Source organism: Theobroma umbraticum, unplaced genomic scaffold (genome assembly GCF_002168275.2).
Source record: "Theobroma umbraticum cultivar Fairchild unplaced genomic scaffold, ASM216827v3 scaffold_30.0, whole genome shotgun sequence".
Taxonomy (NCBI): domain Eukaryota; kingdom Viridiplantae; phylum Streptophyta; class Magnoliopsida; order Malvales; family Malvaceae; genus Theobroma; species Theobroma umbraticum.
The window spans coordinates 9,010,964-9,031,441 of NW_018397254.1; the positions used below are offsets into that span (position 1 = coordinate 9,010,964).

The window sequence follows — 20,478 nt, forward strand, 5'->3', positions numbered from 1 at the left end:
CAATACCCACATTCCATAGTGGAAGCCATTTATTTAGTACTATTTTATTTCTTCATTTTCTAATTTGTATTGTTGGGAATTATCATTTGTTTCGGTTTATTTGTATAACAACATAATTATACTTTTAATCTTAAATGATCCTGTGTTTTTAATTTTCAGTCTTAAACATTTAAAATTTGTTACATTGTTAATCTTAAAGTCAATGCACAGATGGATTCGATAATGAAAAATTAACATAAAAATAACAATACATATGTGTCAGAAGCATTGCATGCCACATGGTTATTTTTGTCTTACATAGCAATTGCCAAAAGTAATTTGCATTAAAAATAGAAGACAAAAAGAAAAAGAAAATTTATATTTTAAAAAATAAACTAAAAGTGATTAAATAAATTCATGTCTGGCAAAAAAAAAAAATCCAGCACCAATTCTTTCGCACTCTTGCTCTTCGTCTTACCAACAAGAAGAGAACCTAGAACCAAAAGCATTATTCTCAGCAGTCCAGACGGACCATGGTGGAGGTGGAGGTGGAGCCAGAGCCGTCCACCTCGTCACCGACCTTGAAGAGGAGGATCTGCCACTCCATAAAGCGAAGGACAACGACGATGAGACTTACTTGATGGCATTTTGAAGTTGATGAAGCGAATTCGTGGTTGGGTTATGTAGAGCGGTTCTTTTGTGATAGGAAGAGAGGTAGTTTTGCAACCAAATAACAAGAATGTACATATAAGGAGACGAAGCAGATTGTAGTATGCTGAAGCATTGATTATTGTGGCTGGCGTTGATAGAATAAAGATAGTGTTTGATATTAAGAAAGTGAGAGTACATTTTTTGTAATGTGTCTAATTAAATTACATTGTAATATTTATTTTGCAATAGACCATTACAATGTAAGATTGCAATACAATCACATTGATGTAATGTGATTGCAGTCCAAAACCAATGCAATTATATTACATTGGTGATGTTTTTAAAAATATTTTTACCCTTCAACTTTATTACTTTATTAAAAATATTTTATAATATTATAATTAAAATAAAAATATTAAAATAAAATATATAATATAAGAATCAAAAATTAAAATAAAATAAATATAAAAATTAAAATTTATATAATATAAGTAAAATAAAATAAAATATATAATATAAAAAATTATATTAAAAAAATAAAAATAAAATATATTAGATTATAATAATACATGAAAATAAAATATATGACATTCAAAATATATTTAAAAGATGATGTTATATAAAAATTAATAATAAAAAATATAAATATATTAAATTTATATTTTAATAATTATGGGTAATTTTAAAAATTAATATTATATTCCCAGCAAAGTACTTGTAAATCAAATGTTGCAATGTTATCTTCTCTACATTTTAATTATTATTTTGTTTATATACCAAATACTGTAATGTTATTTTTCCTGTAATAACATTGGTTGCAATCACAATATCTGCAATCACATTATATGTAATCACATTGTATTGTAAAGCATCAAACGCTACCAAAATATGGAGAATAGAAACAGGATGAAACAAGGTGAAGAATAAGAGGATAGCATGCTAAGTAGGAGAGAATTTGAGAGGGAGACAATAAGTTCAAAGTTGCTTATTACAAATGTGTAAAAAAGAAAAATTGTAGACCCTCTATTTTGTCTGGAGTAATTTATGTAAAATTTTAAAAATAATTTAGATTAAGTCATTATTGGTTACTCTAGTTTTCAGTTCAAAGCTTTTTGGACTTATCAATTTGGATCTTAATTGTGTTGATTATGGACTTAATGGGCTAATAAAGTCTTGGGTTTATGGTCCAAATTGCAAATTAGCATATAATTGTTGATTGGAGAAAAAACTATTTGAAAATTTTGAATGGCTGTTAATTTTCCCCATTTTCTCGCTGTTAAATTTAGAAATTTAAAAATTAAAATTCTACTGTGGTAGAATTTTTTAACATGTGTATAATATCAACTGAAACTGAGCTTCCATGCCTTGGGCATGCCGAGTTGCCATCCAGTGACGGCCAAGGACAAAAACCAGAAAAGGAGTCAACTCCATCATTAAGTCATGCGGTATAAAACTAAACCAGTATTTAAAAAAAAATGAACTCAGACGTTAATAAACCAGTATACAATTCTTTTGTTATTTAACTTATCTAAACCACGATGCAGATGGGAAGTTGAACTGACAATGAGACGCTTTCCACCAATCGACCTTGCATCATCTGCCAATTCACCACGTCGCTTGTATATAAATACCCACAAACATGGTTGAGCTAACAATGAGACGCCTTCCACCAATCGACCTTGCATCATCTGCCAATTCACCACGTCCCTTGCATATAAATACCCACAAACATAGCTTCTTCTTGCATCCAAGTACGCAGTCCAAGCTCCTCCCGATACCAAGTCCCAAACTCAAATCATGGCTTATAACCAGTTCCCATCCTTTCTTCTACTAACGTTGTTGGTTAATGCTTTGTTATCATTGAGTGGCCGTACGTTCTCAGCAGAGGCACGGAATCTGCAAGAAACAACATTATCCAATCCCGAGATTCCGAAGCCTGAATTGCCTACGTTGCCCAAGCCCGAGCTGCCACCGTTACCCGAGATCCCAACCTTGCCAAAACCTGGCTTGCCAACTATGCCAGAACCAGAAGTCCCTAAAATGCCTGAACTGCCTCCCCTGCCACATATCCCTGACCTGCCTCAGCCCACATTGCCTACCATCCCGAGCCTGCCCAAGGACCTTCCCATCCCCTTCTTTTCTCCACCTCACTCCACCAGTAGCCCTTGAGCTTTGATACGCTCTTTTATGCAACAGTGTACTTCATAGCAATAAACCTCTCATGGTGTTTGGTGTTCGATAGAGTATGATGTAACATGGAATGTTGTTGTAGATGATGGTTTTGTGAATTTGTGTGAGTGGATGAGACATGTAATATTATCAGTTTCTATATATGTAATGCCTAGAACTGCCAGGAGTGTTATGCGCCAATGTACGCATGATGGGTGTCCTCTAGATGATGCTGTTTCAGCTTAATTGATCAATGATAGGATAAATATATAACTTCAATTTTACCCCTCTTTCTTTTGCCCCAAATTTTGCTTCCATCTTTCTATATTGATACTCCCTTCGATTTCTCAAGATAAAAATCACGAAAAATTTGGGCTTTAACGGTGCCAAGTAGAAGAGAAATGAAAAATACATAGCACAGAACTAGTTAGGACCAAATTTGCATAACACTGGAAATATGGACCCATGATAATAAACAGGGATTTAAGAAAACCACACTTCGCAGGAGCTGTAAGATAAATTAACGAGATTGATTAGGCCTATGCCCCGTGTCTTTAATTATTGACTAAATGTTCAATTTGAGATTGAAATTTTTAGATTTTTGTCAATTCATGGTTAAATGTTTCAATTATAATTATTAAAAGTCAAACGTTTTTTTATTCTTTATAATTAAAGGTTAGGTGAGAGGTGTTTGATGTGAGTAGGACACGCGCAAGATACGGGAGAGTTATTTTGCCAGAAAGTCTTTTTTGTCAAGTTAAAATGATTCAAATTATAGTGTGACGTGTAACAATTTTTTTATTATACTGTATAACAACTAAATTTTTTAACATGACATTGAACAACAAAATTTTTAACATGACGTGTAATAATTAAATTCTCATCATGACATGTAATAATTAAATCTTCAACATAACATAGAACAACTATATTTTTCAACATGTCATGTAGTAACGAAAGTTTTAATAACTATATTTTTCAACATGGTGTATAATAATTAAATTTTAAACATGATGTATAACAATTAAATTTTCAACATAGTGTGTAATAATTATATTTTTCAACATAACATACAACAATTAAATTTTCAACATAACATATAACAATTACATTTTTTAACATATCACGCAACAAATTAAATTTTCAACATAACATATAACAATTACATTTTTTAACATATCACGTAACAAACTAAATTTTCAATATGATGTGTAACAATTATATTTTCAACGTAATTTATTGTCACGTGTGATACTCATTCTATCCATCTATCAATTTAATCTTTAATTGTAAAGAATCGTAAATATTTATCCTTTAATTATTACAACTGAAACGTTTGACCCTTAAATGAAAAAATAGTTAAACATTTACTCCAAATTTGAGCATTTAATCTTAATTATTTGATTTGGTAAGCATGTCTTCATCAAAATCCCGAATGGAAAAATCCAAATCTAGTAGTACTCCAGCGGCTAGCATTTTATTGCAAATGCAATTGATCACCAAAATTACACTATGTGTGTAAGATTTAACAGGTTAAATGGCCTCCTTACATTGAAATGAAACGTGTAGACCATCTGTCTTCTTACAAGTTGACATATAAAACATATTCTTTAAGATGTTGGACATCATAATTAATAAACCATTAAGACTCTAGCTATGCATGTAGAAAATCTCGAGAATGAATATATTATCATTATTGTAATTTTTTAAGGCACACAAAATGATTTCAATGGGATATAATATAATACGTACGTTTCAATGGGCACTGAGAATGTTCTCATCAATGTCATCAGAGGATTCAGGAAGCAAGCCTAAGTGCATTTTGTGGACTTGAACACTTGATTATGTGGGCTGGCTTTTTTTGGGTTTCTTCTGCTTAGTGTAGATTGGGTTTGTGGATACAAAGTTCGTTTTCTTTCCTCTCACTAGTATTCTGATTAAAGAACAAAGAATGGTGCCTCTGTCAATAATAGTTTATATACTAAATTTAAATTTTATTAAGAATAGTTACATGAGAAAGATTTCAAGATTAATAAGGAAATAGATAAAATTAAAATTAGTCAATAATTAATTTAATTAAAAATAAATACAAAATCAATTGCATTTTAATTTAATAAAAATATCATTATTTAAAAATAAACTAGTTATTTAATAAATTGTTAAATATGTATTATATCATTTACTATTTTCACTTTTGCAATTCGGTTTTATATATAGTTAATGATTAATGATAATGATGAACTTAATTTGTTTATCCAAGAAAAAGAAATAGTCATTTTAGTGATTTGGTTTATATTGCACAAATTAGAAGTGATATTGATGCCCATCCCAATTTAAGGAAAGTTCATGTAAGTAATTACGAAATAAAACATAGCTTCTCCACCACTTCAATCAACCAAAAGTCCCTTAGAACCAGTTTGTTCTTTGTTAAACAAAGAGGAACCTGAAGGTGCTAGTTCATCTTATCAACCAAACGTGCATGCATTGTATTGCAGTTCCGACTTTAAATTTGGTGTTGTGGTGTAACTTTAACGACTTCCCAAAGTACTCGATATCAGACAACCAACCTACCAATTAAATCCCATACTAAAATCTAACTCAAGAGGAACATTGGACTCAGTCAATATTTGATATACGTGTGTGATCACTTTGGTGACTGTAGTATCTGCATACACCTACTACGTTTGACAATATCTCGGTAGAAGATGGACTAGGAGTTAAGCTAACAAGATAAAGAAAATAGGTTTCCGCTTTTTCCCAACCATATATGACATCCTTAACCCAAACTCACCAACTTGACAGGCCAGAGCCTTATGCAATGCAGTTATATAAGCCCCCAATCAGGGATGGTTTTCCTCACCCCCGACCAAAAGAAATTCTATTGTTTCAATTCTCAAAAGGAACATCAGAAATGGCTTCTTTCAATTACTTCTTCCTGACCTTTTTCCTGGCTTTGTCATTTGCAAGCGTGGATGTTGGCCTAGCAGCTCGTCATCTTCTGCAATTGCCTTCAATACCAACTTTGCCAAGAACTGTACTGCCACCATTGCCATCAATTTCAAATCTGCCACTGCCAACAATACCAACATTGCCAACTACTCAACCATCTCTGCCAAGGCCTGGCGCGCTACCTCCGCTTCCCAGCATGCCGACCTCGCCCACTTTGCCTACCGTACCAAGGGCCACTCTGCCTCCGCTACCAAGCATGCCCTCAATCCCCACAATCCCAACTACAATTCCCTCTCTTCCATTCCTCTCCCCACCACCTGCTCCTTCCAGTCCATGAGAATTCTTTTTCTGTCTCTTCACAGAAAAGGTCTGGACTCAGGGTACTGGATTGGCTTTCATGCGTTATGGTCGTAGCATATAGCTAGTTATATGTTTGGTTTCTCTATATGCGGTGATCGTAGAGGCTTTCGGTCGTTTGTGTCTGTTGATTTTCATTTGGAGAAGTGTTTGTTCTTTTCTTCACCACTTATTTATTTGTACAAAATGGGAGTTTATTTCCCATTATTTGGTGTACTTTGATACGTGATTACTTATTATGGGATTATTTATTTATGTTGTGTTCCAGTTTCTTCTTTTCTCTTGCCACGCCTTCCTTTGACAGTATGACTCCTTTTTGTTACTCCCCATTTGATATCCTTTTTCTTAAAAATGAGGAAGGTTGAAAAGTAATTAACCATTATTAACAGGTGTCAGTTGACAAGTTTAGCCGGGATAAGATAAATATAGGCAAGATAATGGAGAGATCAGAGACGGGATCTATATAGAGCTGATGCCTGAGCTTAAAATATAATACAGAATTGTACATTAGATTATATGAACGGAGGGCGGAAGGAATTTGCATTATCTTGGAAACTATAGTAAAGAGCATTAGCTTTTGATGAATTCTATGATCTACATGTTTATATACACAGCCAACTCTTTATTAATGCAGCAAAAACGATACACAAAGCAGACTAGAGTCTACAAGTCATGCTGTGTGAACCAGAAAATTAATTCAAGTAAAAACCCCATACATCAATTATACCAAGAATCTCTCTCCTAATCAAACTATTACCCTCATCAGAGCAGGATCATCACGAGCATATAAAACCCATAAAGCATCAAACAGAAGTAAGACAAACAAGGCGCCAAAATCAGGTGCCATTCCTCAAAGAATCGTAATACATCAGGGTCTAGGAAATACTTTAGCACATTATTGTCAGGAGGTCTTAATCTAATCTAGACAAAAGTTTGTAGAAAATTAATCGGAAGAAAATGCTCCTTGTTTAATTCTTGATCCTCAACAAATACTCTTGGGTTTCTGTAAAATCTATTTCGATGTTTACTCTTACACGCTAAAACGAGAAAGTCTTGCTCTAGGAAATGATTTTGAGTATATCCAAAAACATTGCAGATTGATGCAGGAACAATCAGAAAACCACAGCCATTTTTATGCTCTTATAAAAGATTTCTTCAGCTTTACATGAATGATATGATGCGTATTAAATAAAGATATATTCGAAATCAGGACGAGAGTTCCATGGTTAATGACCTACCTCTATGTTCTCCAATAAATCCCATCCCAAAGGAAAGAAAAGAAAAATGAGAACTAGCATTGTAGTTCCAACTTTTGTTTGACTGTTTGCAGCCCAATGCCGATGGCAGATTCAAAGGCCCAACAACCTGAGATCCTGTTAGATAACCCACCAATTAAGGGAAACTTTGATAACCTGTACTGTTCGGCCGAGTTCATAATATTTGACATACTTGATATAAGTGGGCTGACATCAACACTTCATATATAGCTTATCTGCCAACAACGACAACTCCATTTGACCAATTTTACATCCAATGTCAATGAGAAGATGAACTAACCAAACATTTAAAATTACTAGCGTTTTTCTTTTCCAATTTATTTATGGTCAAATATCACCAACCTGAGAATCGATGCTCCCTGCTGCCAGGCTATATAAACCCTACACCAGGCCTTGTTTTCCTCACTCAAACTACTAACAGAATACTCCTTTCCTCTGTTTTTATTAAAATAGAAAAGCAAGCTGCTTATTTTCAAATCGCTCGAAATGGCCCCGTGCGATTGCTTTATTTTAGCTTTCTTCATGGCTTTGTCATTTTCAAGCATCAATGTTGGCCAAGCTGCTCGCCATCTTCTCCAGCTGCCACCAATGCCGACTTCGCCTGGTGCAACATTGCCACCGTTTCCTTCAATTCCAAATCTCCCACAGCCGACAATCCCCACATTGCCTACTACTCTACCATCTCTACCCAAGCCTGGCACTCTACCTCCACTGCCTACCATCCCCACAGCCCCAAAAGTCACCCTGCCACCTCTACCTAGCTTGCCTTCAGTCCCCACAATGCCAACTACCATTCCATCCCTCCCATTCTTCTCCCCACCACCTGCAAAAACTAGCCCTTGAAGTTGTCCAGTTCGTGCTCCTTGAAACCACGATTTGGACTATGTGCGTCTGCTCTGGTGCGGTCTAGGCCTTTTTGAACATTGTTCTTGTATTACCAGCGAAACATAGTGGCTTTAATTTTAGCCCTTTGATGATGCTTCTTCCTTTTTCTTTTTATTGTTTGGCCTTTTCCACAATACTTGTCTTTACAAACATTCGGAGTTTGCTGTATTGGTGTACTGTACAATCAGAAATCACTCTATGAATTATGATTTTGTGTGTCCTTATTATAACAGTTTCTTCTGGCAATCCTTCAAAGTATGACCAAGATATGGGGCTGCAAGTTTGCAGCTGCTAGAATGTGCACCATTGCATTGCATTGCATGGCATACGAAATGGAATAATTGACGAGCACCTAAGGCAAGCCCAACCTATATGGCCCATACAATCCCACAACTATTTCCGTTATTGGGTAATATTTACAAATTGGTGGTAATGTATGCCCAACTTCGATCACAATAAGGTCCATTAGCATTGAATTTCCATTGGGTTTTTATTTTTAAACCTCTAAATTCACAAGAAGTTAAGCTCTATTTGGTTTAGGTTCTTTTTTTTTTTGTTTACAAAATTAATATAAAGCAAAAGTAAAAAATAAAAGTAAAAATAAACCATTGACCTTTAAAAGAATATTTTTTTAAAGATAAATATGAATAATTTCATATCAAAAGGGAAGGTCCCATTTACACAGAAGAGGAGGGGACCTGGCAATAAAATCAGCCCAGGATCCTACCTAAGGCTGGCTTACAAAAAATTGGCCAGCAACAACCTACCCTGCGCAATATTGACAAACAAAAAAAAAATGCAGGGCAAGGACCTTTAAAAGAATAATTAAGATGTACAATGACATGATAAGGGCTATAAACCTATTATAAAGTCCTAATAAACCATTGATCTTTACCTCATTATAGAGGAGATTGAATTACAATCCAATCTTAATCTAATCGACACATCATGATAAAGAAGTTGGTGCCTCAAAATGATCACACCTATGTGCAACTTTGGAATAATTATCTTTGTTTTTTTTTCATCTTCCTATTCAAATAGTAATTAAAATTTAGAACTTTAAATTTGAGTCTTAGGACTGAAAACGTGAGATAAGAAATGATTACTTCTCACTATGTAATGTAAGATTGTATATAACAAGAAAAAAAAATCCACTTGTCTTGAGTTCATGAGTAATACATTACTAGAGAAGAAATGAGGTGATTAGAGCAATAAGAGCAATAATGAGACGCAATTTATTGGAACTCCTAATTCATGAATAGAAATCCCCTACCCTTATTGTGCCCCATGCTTATTTTTATGCCAAGTGTTCTATTTCTTTTATTAGTTATTAAAACATTAATAAATGGTGAAATAAGTTAAAACTAAGGCTGTTCTATTTTTGCATATCATTACGCAGCTGTTAACACAACTTCTAAAGAAAAAAAATCCCTTGTTTGGTGTGTGCACATAGGTGAGAAAGGGGATTCTATTGGTTATATAGTAATCATGAGTGAATCCATGAATACCAAAGAAGTAGGGCAGCCAACAGTAAAGAAAATCTTCCAAGGGATTTTATTAATGCTTTATTATCCAATAAAAGAGACAAAAGACTTGGCATAAAAACAGACGTGGTGTCAATGGGGGCACAATAAGGGTAGGGGATTTCTATTCTTCAAACATATGTACAGTTAATTTATATATTGTACAATAATTAGTAGGTGGGGTTTGCTTAAAGCATCACCTAATTTAAGGCAAAACTAAGGCTCGTTGGGTGCATTAATTCACCACTCTAGGATTAGCAAAAAGCAATAGTTAATTTATGGTTCGAGATGGTTGGACATAATTAATGAGTAAGAAAGCTTGTGATCTCACTGAGGTGGCTTTTAGACTAAAATTAGATAACGGACCAATTAGCTCAACTAGGTGTTCGATATCCTAATTCCATTGAATCACTACTTGTAATTCACGTATATTAAACTTATTTAGCACAGAACCAACAAGCAGTCAACCAACAAATGTAGTTTTTGTCAATGAAAGATGGATGAAAAGGTAAGCTAACCACGAGAATAGAAAAACAAGGGTCCTTCAAGGTTTTCGAATGGCTATAAATACCCAAGACTAACCTTGGTTTTCCCCATGCAAAACCACAACTCAATTCGTCATTCTGATTAGTATTCCATTAATCTTACCTCAGCCTTCGCTTACTGCAAAATGGCCTCTCCCAACTTTTTCATTTTAGCTTTCTTCATTGCAATATTCTCATTTTCAAGCATCGATGTTAGCCTAGCAGCTCGGCGTCTTCAGCAATTGCCACCCGTGCCTCCTATGCCAACTTTGCCACCACAGCCTTGGATCCCAAATCTACCACAGCCCGGCCTTCCAACCTGGCCGACTACTCAACCATCTTTGCCTAACCCTGCCACGCTTCCTCCACTCCCTAGCGTACCCAACTTGCCTAATGCCCCAAAGGTAACTCTGCCTCCATTACCAAGCCTGCCTTTCATCCCCACAGGCCCGACTACAATTCCCTCTTTTCCTTTCCTGTCTCCACCTCCCACCCCTTATAGCCCTTGAGTTCGATCATTTCATGTTCTGTAGTTTGAAGAAGTTTGTGCTACTATGCGCGCAGTTTGATTCCTACCATATTACGTTTCATGTTTTGCTCATAAGAAAGGACTGTCCTCACATTCTCTACTTTAGGCTTTCTTGTTGGCAGAGGGTGTTTCTTTTAAGTTATTTCAAAAAATAAAGAAAACCTTATTAAGGACAATTTGATTGTAGTGTTTGCTCTTTTTTTCATGTATATTCATTTATAGTAACACGTGGAGTTTCTTTCTTATCCTATTTCATTTTTTATTGTGTTTTTTTTACCTTCCAAGAGTTCTATCTAAGGGTGAGCAAATATGTACAGGATTGAATGACTTGACAGATTAAATGAAATTTGAGTAAAACAATTTGGTATATTTGATTTTTTCGGTTCAAAATTTTAGTTTTATCGATTTATTTGGTCAATTCTTAGGTAAAAAAATTTTCAAACTGAACTCAACAGAAATCTGAACTTAATATTATATATATATGTATGTATTTTTTAAAAGATAAAAAATATATATTTGCTAATGTTGAATGTTATAATTTATGTAGGTTTAATTTTTTTTTCTTTATGTTGATTTGTATTAATTTATTTATGTTTAGATTATTTGTATATTTTATAATTATAGATGAGATTTATAAATTTTAATATTGTAATTTACAAAAGACAAAAGTGACAAAATTTTGGTTCTTTTGGTCCATAACCAAAGTGGCGTCCAAACAATTTTGGTCTATAGTTGGTTCGGTCCTATTGTTAAATTCGATTAGATTTTTCAAAAAATTTCAATCCATTCGCTTTTCGATCTATGACAGACGGAATCGATTATTTGCTCACCCCTAATTCTAACAACTTAAACAAACAAAAAGAAAATGTTAAAATACTCTTATCTCTTTAACTTTTAATCGTAATTTCATGCGAATCTATTAGTTTTTAAAATGGACAATGTGGCATAAAAGAATTTTTTTATTAGACACATAAATCCAACCATTTGTTTACCATTAATATTTTCATTAGTTTGATGGCATTACAATATTGAAAAAACAATTTTATCCATCATCAATTTTAAAAATTATTACATTATATAAAATATAATATTTTTTTATTTTTTTCTTTAAAAAAAAACTTATCTCCTTTCCCTATCTAGAGCATCAGATTTGGCTCCAACTAGGGAATGTAAGATTCGACTCTAAGAAATCTCCCTCCCCTTGGGTGCTCCTTCGGAGCATTGTTAGTTTGTGCTTCCCAGGGAGCACTGATGGGTGCTCTATAGGGAACACAGATCTAGTGCTCCCTGGGAAGCACCGATCTTGGTGGTTTGGTGCTTCTTAAGAAATCTAGTCAGATCTGAGCCAGATCCAGCCATGTGATGGTTGGTCAAGATAGAGATTATCGTCGAACAATCTAAAAAAGGTAAAAAAAAGAAGAAGACATTTTAGACATTTCAACTTAAATATTAACGCTGTTTAACTATTTGAGATAGAGTATCCATTTTGCAAATAAGTAGATTTATATATAATTATGATTAAAAGTTATGAGTGATAGAATATTTTATTTAAAAGAAAAATAATAACAGTAAGAAAAATTTATGCACAGTAGAGTAAATCTTCCTATAACAATTACTTACGTGGAATAAATAGCTCAATAGATGGGTATGTTAATTTATCAACTAATCAAAAAAAATTTTCCCATTAGAAAAAAATAAATTAAAAGCTTTTAATAAGTCGAATCTTATATTGTTAATAACCATTTATTTGCACTTCAATTATTCATTTTAATATATTAAAAGATTTACAACTTGTTTGGTTAGGGAAATGGAATACACTTTCCTCTCTATTCCTAATTCTTCTTTAATATTTTATTTGATTAAAAGGAATGATCATTCAAAGAGATGAGGGAATAGCTAGTACAAGGCCCTGGCATTGGCTATTCCAAGGAACAAAGAATAGAGTAAAAACATTGATGGACAAAAATGTCTTTCATTAATTTGAAGAATTACCTACTATTTAAAATACAATTTATTCATTTTTACAATTTCTTTCTCTCTATACTCAATTACCTCTTTCCTTCTCTCACTAAATTAAAATGAATTTAAAATTTAAAAAGAAAAAGTTAAAATGAATTTATAATAAAAAGGTTTAAGTTTAATTATAAATTATAAAAAGTTAAAATTCTAAACTTAAAAATTAAATTAAAATTTTAATTATAAACTTTTTATATTTTAATATTTTAAAAATAAGAAATATAATAATAAATTTAATGTTTTAATTATAAATATTTTAATTTAAAAATTAAAATTTATGATAAATGATATTTTTGTCATTTACCACTTATCCTATTCTTGCCAACCAAACATAAAAATAATTCATATAGCAATTTTTGTCATATTCCATTCTGATGAACTAAACTACATAATAGTTGTTTATCTCCTTTTCTATTCCTACTAAATGGTTATTCTATTCCCACTCTATTTCTTCTTGCAAACCAAACACACCCTTAGATTATACAAGGAAGCAATACTTCATGATTTGGATGCAGAAGAAATTTCTAACAAACTAGTTAATCATAACATTTTAATTAGAGGAATATTATATATATATATATAAACTACAAGATATAAATTTATTGAATAAAATATGCTAACATAAAAACCTACTTGGATAATTTATCTGAAATCTAGGATAAAAACCTACTTGAATAGTCATTCACCTCTATTCCTAAACCTCTCTAATACCTTGTTTGCTTCACAGGAATTGCTATTCTTTGAAATGACCATTCTTGAAGAAACTTGAATAGCCATTACTAGAAGACCTTAGTAATAGTTATTCCAAGGATGGGGAATAGGTTAAAAATTTTGTTAGATAAAATTACTTTTAAATAAATTTAAAAATTACCATCATAATATAGATTTTCTTCAATTTTTACTTTTTTTTTCTCTTTTTATCCATCTTTTACCTTTCCTTTTCTCTAAAGTCCTTCAATAGAGAACGATGGTGGCACCATGTTGGTTGCAGGAAACACTAATTGGTGTTCTCTCACCATATTCAATTGCAAGAAGTGTTGATCTAGTACTCCCTAGCTAGTTCCAATCGCGGGAAACACCGATTTGGCACTTTAGCTGCTAGATTCGACCACAAGGAGCGCCAAATTGACACTTCATTATGCTGGCTACATCTTTGGTGGTCGGTCGGTGAGAAGAAAGAAAAAACAAAAAAAAATGAAAATACTAGAATGGAAAAACAAAAAAAAGAAAGCTAAAAATTAATACTTTATTTTTAAAAATTAAATTAAAATTTTAATTATATAAAATAATATTTAAAATTTTAATTATAAATTTTTAATATTTTAAAATAAAATAATTAAATATTAGAATAAAATATTTTTTATCATTCATCACTTATTCCTTAATTATTCTAAAACTATTCTTGTCAATCAAGCATTAAAATAAATTATAATAACAATTCTTATATTATTTTATTCTAATGAACCAAATTATGTAATAATTATTCTCTCTTATTCTATTTTCATGGAATGGTTATTCTGTTCCCATCTTATTCCATTATGTGAACCAAACATATCTTACTAAATAACTCTATTTAATCAATTACTCAGTTATCAAAATATTTCAAAAATTAGATAAATTATTTATCAAAATATTTCAACCCGTCTGTATACTTTATCCTAATTTAAAAATAGACAAAATCATCTCTCAACTGACTTTTCCAATAGAAAACCAAATTTTATGCAAAAAAAAGCTTAAAATTTTGCAAATTAACATATTCAAAATATAATAGAAGATCAAAATTTTCCTAGATTACTATAAATTCAAAACTATCAAATTTTAATGTAGAAAAATGTCTAAAGTTATGCAAATTACCATAATCAAAATATAATAGAAGAGCAAATCTTTTTAAATTATTTTAAATTCAAAATTATATATATAATGCAAATTAAATTATCTTTCTTTTATAATATTTGAAATTTAAATATATTGTATCAATGAAATACGCAAAATGTCCCCTAGAAAAAATATGAAATACGCAAAACCTAAACAAATAAAATAGGAAATGTTAACTTTATCAAAGCTTAATGTCGTCAACTTAATACTTTTTACTTCTTTTTAAAGGATAAAAGCAATTGTCAAGTCAAATTTCTATCTCTATTAAAAGAAAATCAACTTTTGCATTAAAAAAAATTTAATTTTTTTTTTTTGCAAATATTTAAGATTTGGCTTTATGAATTGATGTTGCCTAATGTCACAAATACCATCATTTAAAGATAACACATTCAAGCTTTAACGGCAGTCTTGAAACATTTCTTTTCCATATATTTCTCTTTGTTTTTCACCTCACAAATATTTAATACAATGCTTTTTTAATTATAATTTTAGAATTATTAATTATCTATATTAAAAATTAATAATCTATGATGTCCCATGTATCGCAAAGGAATCAAAGCTAGTGAGTATATATTTTAACAATTGATATGATGTCCACCATGGATTTGCATTTGATTCACTGCTTGAGGTTTAAAGCAACTCCGGAACCATATTGAGGAGTATTTGTGAGGAAAGATGTACATGCAGCTTACATTAAATCATGGAATCTTTTTACTTTGGCCAAAACAATCATTAAATGGTTACAGACTACTATGGAATTGAATATATGGCTGCTGCATGTTTCAATCAAAAGTACCTAATCACAAGAAAGAAACATTCTTCAACCCTTCGTTTGTGCCAATGTAGCTTCTCCTGGAAAGCAGCTGCAGCCAATTAGTATTTATATAAATTATTAATCCTGATGCTGCAAAGATTGTGGCTTCTGAAATGGCTTTGAACTGAGATTAGATTACCCACCAATTAGATCAAGTAGAAGTTTGATATCCTAATTCGATTAAATGACTTATTATAATGTGTAGTTATTTAACTCTTATAGCCTACCACAAAAAGCAGTCAACCAACAAATGTTCTATTTGTCAATGAAAATGGTGAGAAGGTGAACTAACTAGGAGAACAAGTTTAAAAAACACATAGAAAAAAGTGCACTTCAAGATTTTCTTAATTAACAATTCATGCAGCTCTTCCTATATATACCTCAAGACTAGCCCCCTAGTTTCCCCATTCAAAACTCAGTTAAACTCCTCGACTAAGCATTATTGTCTTACCACGTACAGCCCACCTGTTTCAATTCTTGTAAGGTCTTGAACTTTGCTTGCAACAAAATGGCCTCTTCAAAATTTTTCATTTTGGCTTTCTTCATTGCATTGTCATTTTCGAGCATCGAGGTTAGCCTAGCAGCTCGAAAGCTTCAGCAATTGCCACCTTTGCCTCCAATGCCAACTCTGCCTGGAACAGCACTGCGACCGTTGCCTTCTATCCCCAATCTGCCACAGCCCACACTTCCAACCTTGCCAACTACTCAACCATCTTTGCCAAATCTTGGAACACTTCCTCCACTTCCTAGCTTGCCAAACTTGCCTTCTGCCCCAAAGGTGACTCTGCCTCCACTGCCAAGCATGCCTTCAATCCCCACAATCCCAACTACGATTCCCTCTATTCCTTTCTTGTCCCCACCTCCTGCACCCTCTAGCCCATGAGTTTGCTCATTTCACATTCAGCATAGAATAAAGTTTGCACCCATATATACGATTGGTTTGATTTGATATACAGTTGCTTGTCTCTCTGATTTATAGTTTTATACTTGTTTTCTTGTATCTTGGGAGGTGTAGTTTTAAGGATTTCTTCTTTTTCCATGTGGTTTAATGTGAGAGTAGAGTCAGTGTGAGGGTTTTCTTCTATTAATAGTAGTGCTTGAGTTACTCCTGTATTAAATAAAATGTAGTTCGGATTATGTTCTTTTCGCTCCTTCTAATTTCCGTAATCCTCTTGAATGACATGTTTGTGTCCTTATAATTATGGTATATTGTACATGTTTTTGACGTCGGACTGCATTTTATCCAAGAATAGTAAAGAAAAGATCATTTTGAGAGGGAAAATGTTTATTGGTTAACATAAAAATCTACCCAGCTGCAGAAAAACCATTGGAAACAGTGGAAAAATGATTCCCCTGCTATGTGCAATAAGACCCAGTTTAAAACATAACTGATCCAAATTGATTTGACTTTTTTTTTTCTTTAGAAACTCAAAATATTGATATGAAGTTAATACCATGGCTTCTCGTTCTTGATAATAGTCAGCTGCAACTGCAAGCATAAAAAAAGGTGTGAACTGACAATGTTCATTTGAAGACCTATATGTCTGGCTCAGTTCTCAGTTGTGAATCAACAGAGCCAGAGACGGGGAAAAAAGACTATACCCTTAAACCACCGCATCTTTATTTCACATTGTTTGTAAAAATTACCAATTCAAAGTTGCAGATCAGTTTAAGGTTTCAATTATGAGATAGTTAATCTGTAGTAACCTAGTAAGTAGTAAAAGATAACCGGAAGCGAGTAAAACTAATTGTAAAAACATGAATCAATGTAATGTTTAGGTAAGGATGATGCCAGCGTCAAGTACATGGTGAGTTGAGACATGGAGTGCCACACCAATCCCGTACTGATTCAAGATGTTCTGAAAGATGCTTTAACAACGTTCCAGTAGCTTGGACTTCAAACTTCAATGCTTACTTTGAATTTGATTTGGGGGTGGAAAACGTTTAAATGGACTCTTGTTTTATTAAGTCGATGTTGTTCTTAGTTCGATGCATCCAGTGTTATTGTAAGATGAATGATCAACTGATGTACCTTATCGTTGGCATATCAGAAACCTTCTGATTTTTACCAGCCCTTAAGCCAAGGGCTCTTTTTGGTTTTGTAAGCCACTGCAGTTTATCTTTTGTCCCCCATATGAGACTTTTAATAATATCATCACTTTTCACAAAAAAAAAAAACAATGTTCCAGTAGGTCAACTAAATTCGGATTGGTCCAGTTAAGGTTGGATCGGTTCAAGCAATGTTGTTCATAAAAGCATTGTCCCATTGATTAATGTCTTGAGACCTCATAACCATCATAACTGTTCATGCTGGTGAGATTCGTGGCAGTTATGTGTAGATGATCCTAGTTTCTATTAATTTAGATTGTTTGATCATGGTATTTAAGACATATCGAAAAAGACATCCAACCATATATTGCAACATATTAATGCAAAAGCAAAATGGCAGTTGACCTCAACGTTCCAAAAAGAAAATGTTATACATCGCTGAATCTAACCAACTAGCTACGTTAACCTAAAGAAGTTAATACAACAATATTTCAAGCTATTAAAAACTGTAGTAAATGAGGAAACCGCTACGCTTTCTTCGTTCGACTCAACTTTTGTCGAAGAATTACTGGCCATTCATGGAAGCAAACTCACCAAACCCAGAGGCCAACTTCTTTCATTTAACTCGCTTAACATTTTCTAACAACTATAAAAACCCAATCTGGGTCCTTATCCACTCACTTCAAAGCCATCTTGCTTTCATTTGATTAATATCCTTATATCTAAGTCACTTTCCTTTGATAAGAATCTCTTTTGAGTCCAGTGATGGCCAATTCCCAGATCCTTGTTTTAGCTTTCTTTATCGCATTGTCTTTTTCAGGCATGGACGTAGCTCTAGGGGCTCGGCGACTTTTGCAGGGAACATCACCAACATTTCCTGATTTGCCTCCCTTTCGTGGCTTCCAGTTTCCTCCATATAACGGACCCTACCCGGAGTACAGGTTGCCTCTAATTCCAGGAAATGTCCCCACAGGCTTTCCCTCGTTTCCATTCTTCTCTGCTCCACCAGCTTTACCCAACAATACCCCTTGAATTAAAAACGCTATCCATATATAAGAATAATTAGCAACTGATGCAGGTGGTAAACTAGTAGTATTGAGTACTGAACTACTGATACGTGCAGTTAGTTTATAATAATTAAATAAAATTGTTGAAAGGTGCAGGCCTTTCAGTGGATTGGTTCCTTCAATTCTGGTTTCCTTTTTCTGATATCTCTGGTGGAAGCTTTGGCCGCTCTTTTGTTTGCTAGGATCAAATACAGGAGACCAGGATTACTGTATTGTCTAGTTAATTCTCTTAGCAAGGTATTAACATGGCCCTGTTTCTACTCTCTTTGTAGCTCCATATGTATTGGAATGAGAATCCAAATGCTTTTATGTTTTTATATTGTGTTTATTTTATTATTTACATCTTCTGTTAATGAATTGTTAATCTTGGCAAGAGTAATTGATTGTTATTCCACTTTTTTAAAGTAAACAAAAAAAAAAGAACATATAAAAAACCAAAGCAATATTCTGTTCATAATACTAGTACAACTTTTTCTTCCTTTTAACCAACTTATATTATTATTGTTAGTATTAGTATTATGGCTAATGGAATGTTTTTCCATTATTCGGCCATTACCGCACAATGAGTAACTCGGATAATTGCTGTGTCTATGCACTTTAAAGAGGTGAAGTTAAAATTTGAATGGAGGCGTAGGACATTGTAGGCAGTGGCCGATATGTCCAAATGTCGATAATTGGCCGAATAAGTTAAAGGATGGGATAAGGTTATCCAATACTGATACGCTCACTAATTTCCACGGTCAAGAAACACCGCACATGTCTGCCAAGCCACTAAATTTTGCCCGCACCGACAAGCGAAGATTCATTTTTACCGGACGCATGTCAATGGCTACCCATTCCTTTCACCTCCGTCCTTTGCTTCTGCCATTGAATTTCCAGTCCAGTCCTCGGGGTTTGGCTACATTTCACTATTTTCAGGTCTGTTGTTTAGCAATCAAAGAGTGACATTATTGGCCAAACAATTAATGAGCGCACCCAGTTTTTCTGTGACTAGAGCGGTTGACTGCTCCTTAGTTTCTTGCCAACACAATCAATGGTATACATCAAATTTTATTCATCATATTTCTCGAATGAAAGAAGATTTGTTTAATCCGCTCGAATCATGATATCATTTTTTATGCCTGCCATTCAGGAGTGGACCGGACTATGAAGCATCCGGGATTAGAAGAAGAAAAGAAAAGACTAGGGAAAACATGTGATCTTATTCTAGTACCAAACAATTTTTACACTTAAAGAACGCTGGAAATCTCATAAGGAAGAAGAATAGACTACTTAATTCTTTGCAGTTTTGCACAGTGCATCTTCATTCTGATAAAATAAAAAAGAAACATCAAAGGATTTGACAATCAACAGCAACATCTAGACAAAGAAATAATAACACCAAAGGCATACACGTCATCAAGCCAGACTACCAAGCAACAAAATGTTTTTATTTGGAGAAATCACATGTAGACTCCCCCACATGGACTCTAAACACGAAAACCATAGGACACATTATAGAATAAGCATAACCAAGAAAGATGGAGCATGGGGGATATACGCCTGCCTTTTTTCTCAATCCCACCATTGATGTACTGCAACTCCCTCATCCCTCAGCCTTCCATACAGAGCTAAGCATTCCCAATAAGCCCTCCTTGCTCTTCTTCTTTTTCTTATTCTCTTTCCTCCATCTTGCCATTGGTTGTCGCACTCCAAAAACAGTTCATCCACCAAATTGATTGCCCTCCTCGCTATCATCTCTTCCACCGCATCTGCTTCTGCCTTCATGACAACATACTCTTCTTCTCTTGCATTTTTCATCAACCAATCCGAAA

General features: G+C 33.3%; 6 protein-coding genes across 6 annotated transcripts in view; 5 read left to right on the forward strand and 1 right to left on the reverse strand.

The window, feature by feature from the left end:
* LOC149527742 (uncharacterized) overlaps positions 1 to 3,067 on the forward strand; it is a 3,572-nt gene extending 505 nt beyond the window's left edge. Inside the window, exons 2-3 of the mRNA XM_089785407.1 lie at positions 2,175 to 2,272; positions 2,390 to 3,067. Of these exons, the coding sequence (XP_089641533.1) occupies positions 2,175 to 2,272; positions 2,390 to 2,799 (508 nt within the window). The 3' untranslated portion in view covers positions 2,800 to 3,067. The remainder of the gene's footprint in view (positions 1 to 2,174; positions 2,273 to 2,389) is intronic.
* Positions 3,068 to 5,646: 2,579 nt separating this feature from the next.
* On the forward strand, positions 5,647 to 6,372 carry LOC149527743 (uncharacterized). The gene has a single exon (XM_089782619.1). It carries the CDS (start codon positions 5,711 to 5,713, stop codon positions 6,083 to 6,085), a length of 375 nt encoding a protein of 124 aa, XP_089638745.1. The 5' UTR covers positions 5,647 to 5,710; the 3' UTR covers positions 6,086 to 6,372.
* A 1,431-nt stretch (positions 6,373 to 7,803) lies between these two features.
* On the forward strand, positions 7,804 to 8,493 carry LOC149527744 (uncharacterized). The gene has a single exon (XM_089782623.1). The coding sequence runs from the start codon at positions 7,869 to 7,871 to the stop codon at positions 8,223 to 8,225; it is 357 nt and encodes a 118-aa protein (XP_089638749.1). The 5' UTR covers positions 7,804 to 7,868; the 3' UTR covers positions 8,226 to 8,493.
* A 1,874-nt stretch (positions 8,494 to 10,367) lies between these two features.
* Positions 10,368 to 11,090, forward strand: LOC149527745 (uncharacterized). Its single transcript, XM_089782622.1, has one exon. It carries the CDS (start codon positions 10,461 to 10,463, stop codon positions 10,821 to 10,823), a length of 363 nt encoding a protein of 120 aa, XP_089638748.1. The 5' UTR covers positions 10,368 to 10,460; the 3' UTR covers positions 10,824 to 11,090.
* Positions 11,091 to 15,960: 4,870 nt separating this feature from the next.
* LOC110418573 (uncharacterized) lies at positions 15,961 to 16,694 on the forward strand. Its single transcript, XM_021431338.1, has one exon. The coding sequence runs from the start codon at positions 16,057 to 16,059 to the stop codon at positions 16,429 to 16,431; it is 375 nt and encodes a 124-aa protein (XP_021287013.1). The 5' UTR covers positions 15,961 to 16,056; the 3' UTR covers positions 16,432 to 16,694.
* A 3,153-nt stretch (positions 16,695 to 19,847) lies between these two features.
* LOC110412456 (uncharacterized) lies at positions 19,848 to 20,464 on the reverse strand. The gene has a single exon (XM_021422990.2). It carries the CDS (start codon positions 20,462 to 20,464, stop codon positions 20,219 to 20,221), a length of 246 nt encoding a protein of 81 aa, XP_021278665.2. The 3' UTR covers positions 19,848 to 20,218.
* Between the last annotated feature and the right edge of the window lie 14 nt (positions 20,465 to 20,478).

Bases quoted from the DNA above. Each gene is read 5' to 3' on its own strand.
- LOC149527745 (XM_089782622.1), top strand. From the start codon at position 10,461: ATGGCCTCTCCCAACTTTTTCATTTTAGCTTTCTTCATTGCAATATTC.
- LOC149527743 (XM_089782619.1), top strand. From the start codon at position 5,711: ATGGCTTCTTTCAATTACTTCTTCCTGACCTTTTTCCTGGCTTTGTCA.
- LOC110412456 (XM_021422990.2), bottom strand. From the start codon at position 20,464: ATGAAAAATGCAAGAGAAGAAGAGTATGTTGTCATGAAGGCAGAAGCA.
- LOC149527744 (XM_089782623.1), top strand. From the start codon at position 7,869: ATGGCCCCGTGCGATTGCTTTATTTTAGCTTTCTTCATGGCTTTGTCA.
- LOC110418573 (XM_021431338.1), top strand. From the start codon at position 16,057: ATGGCCTCTTCAAAATTTTTCATTTTGGCTTTCTTCATTGCATTGTCA.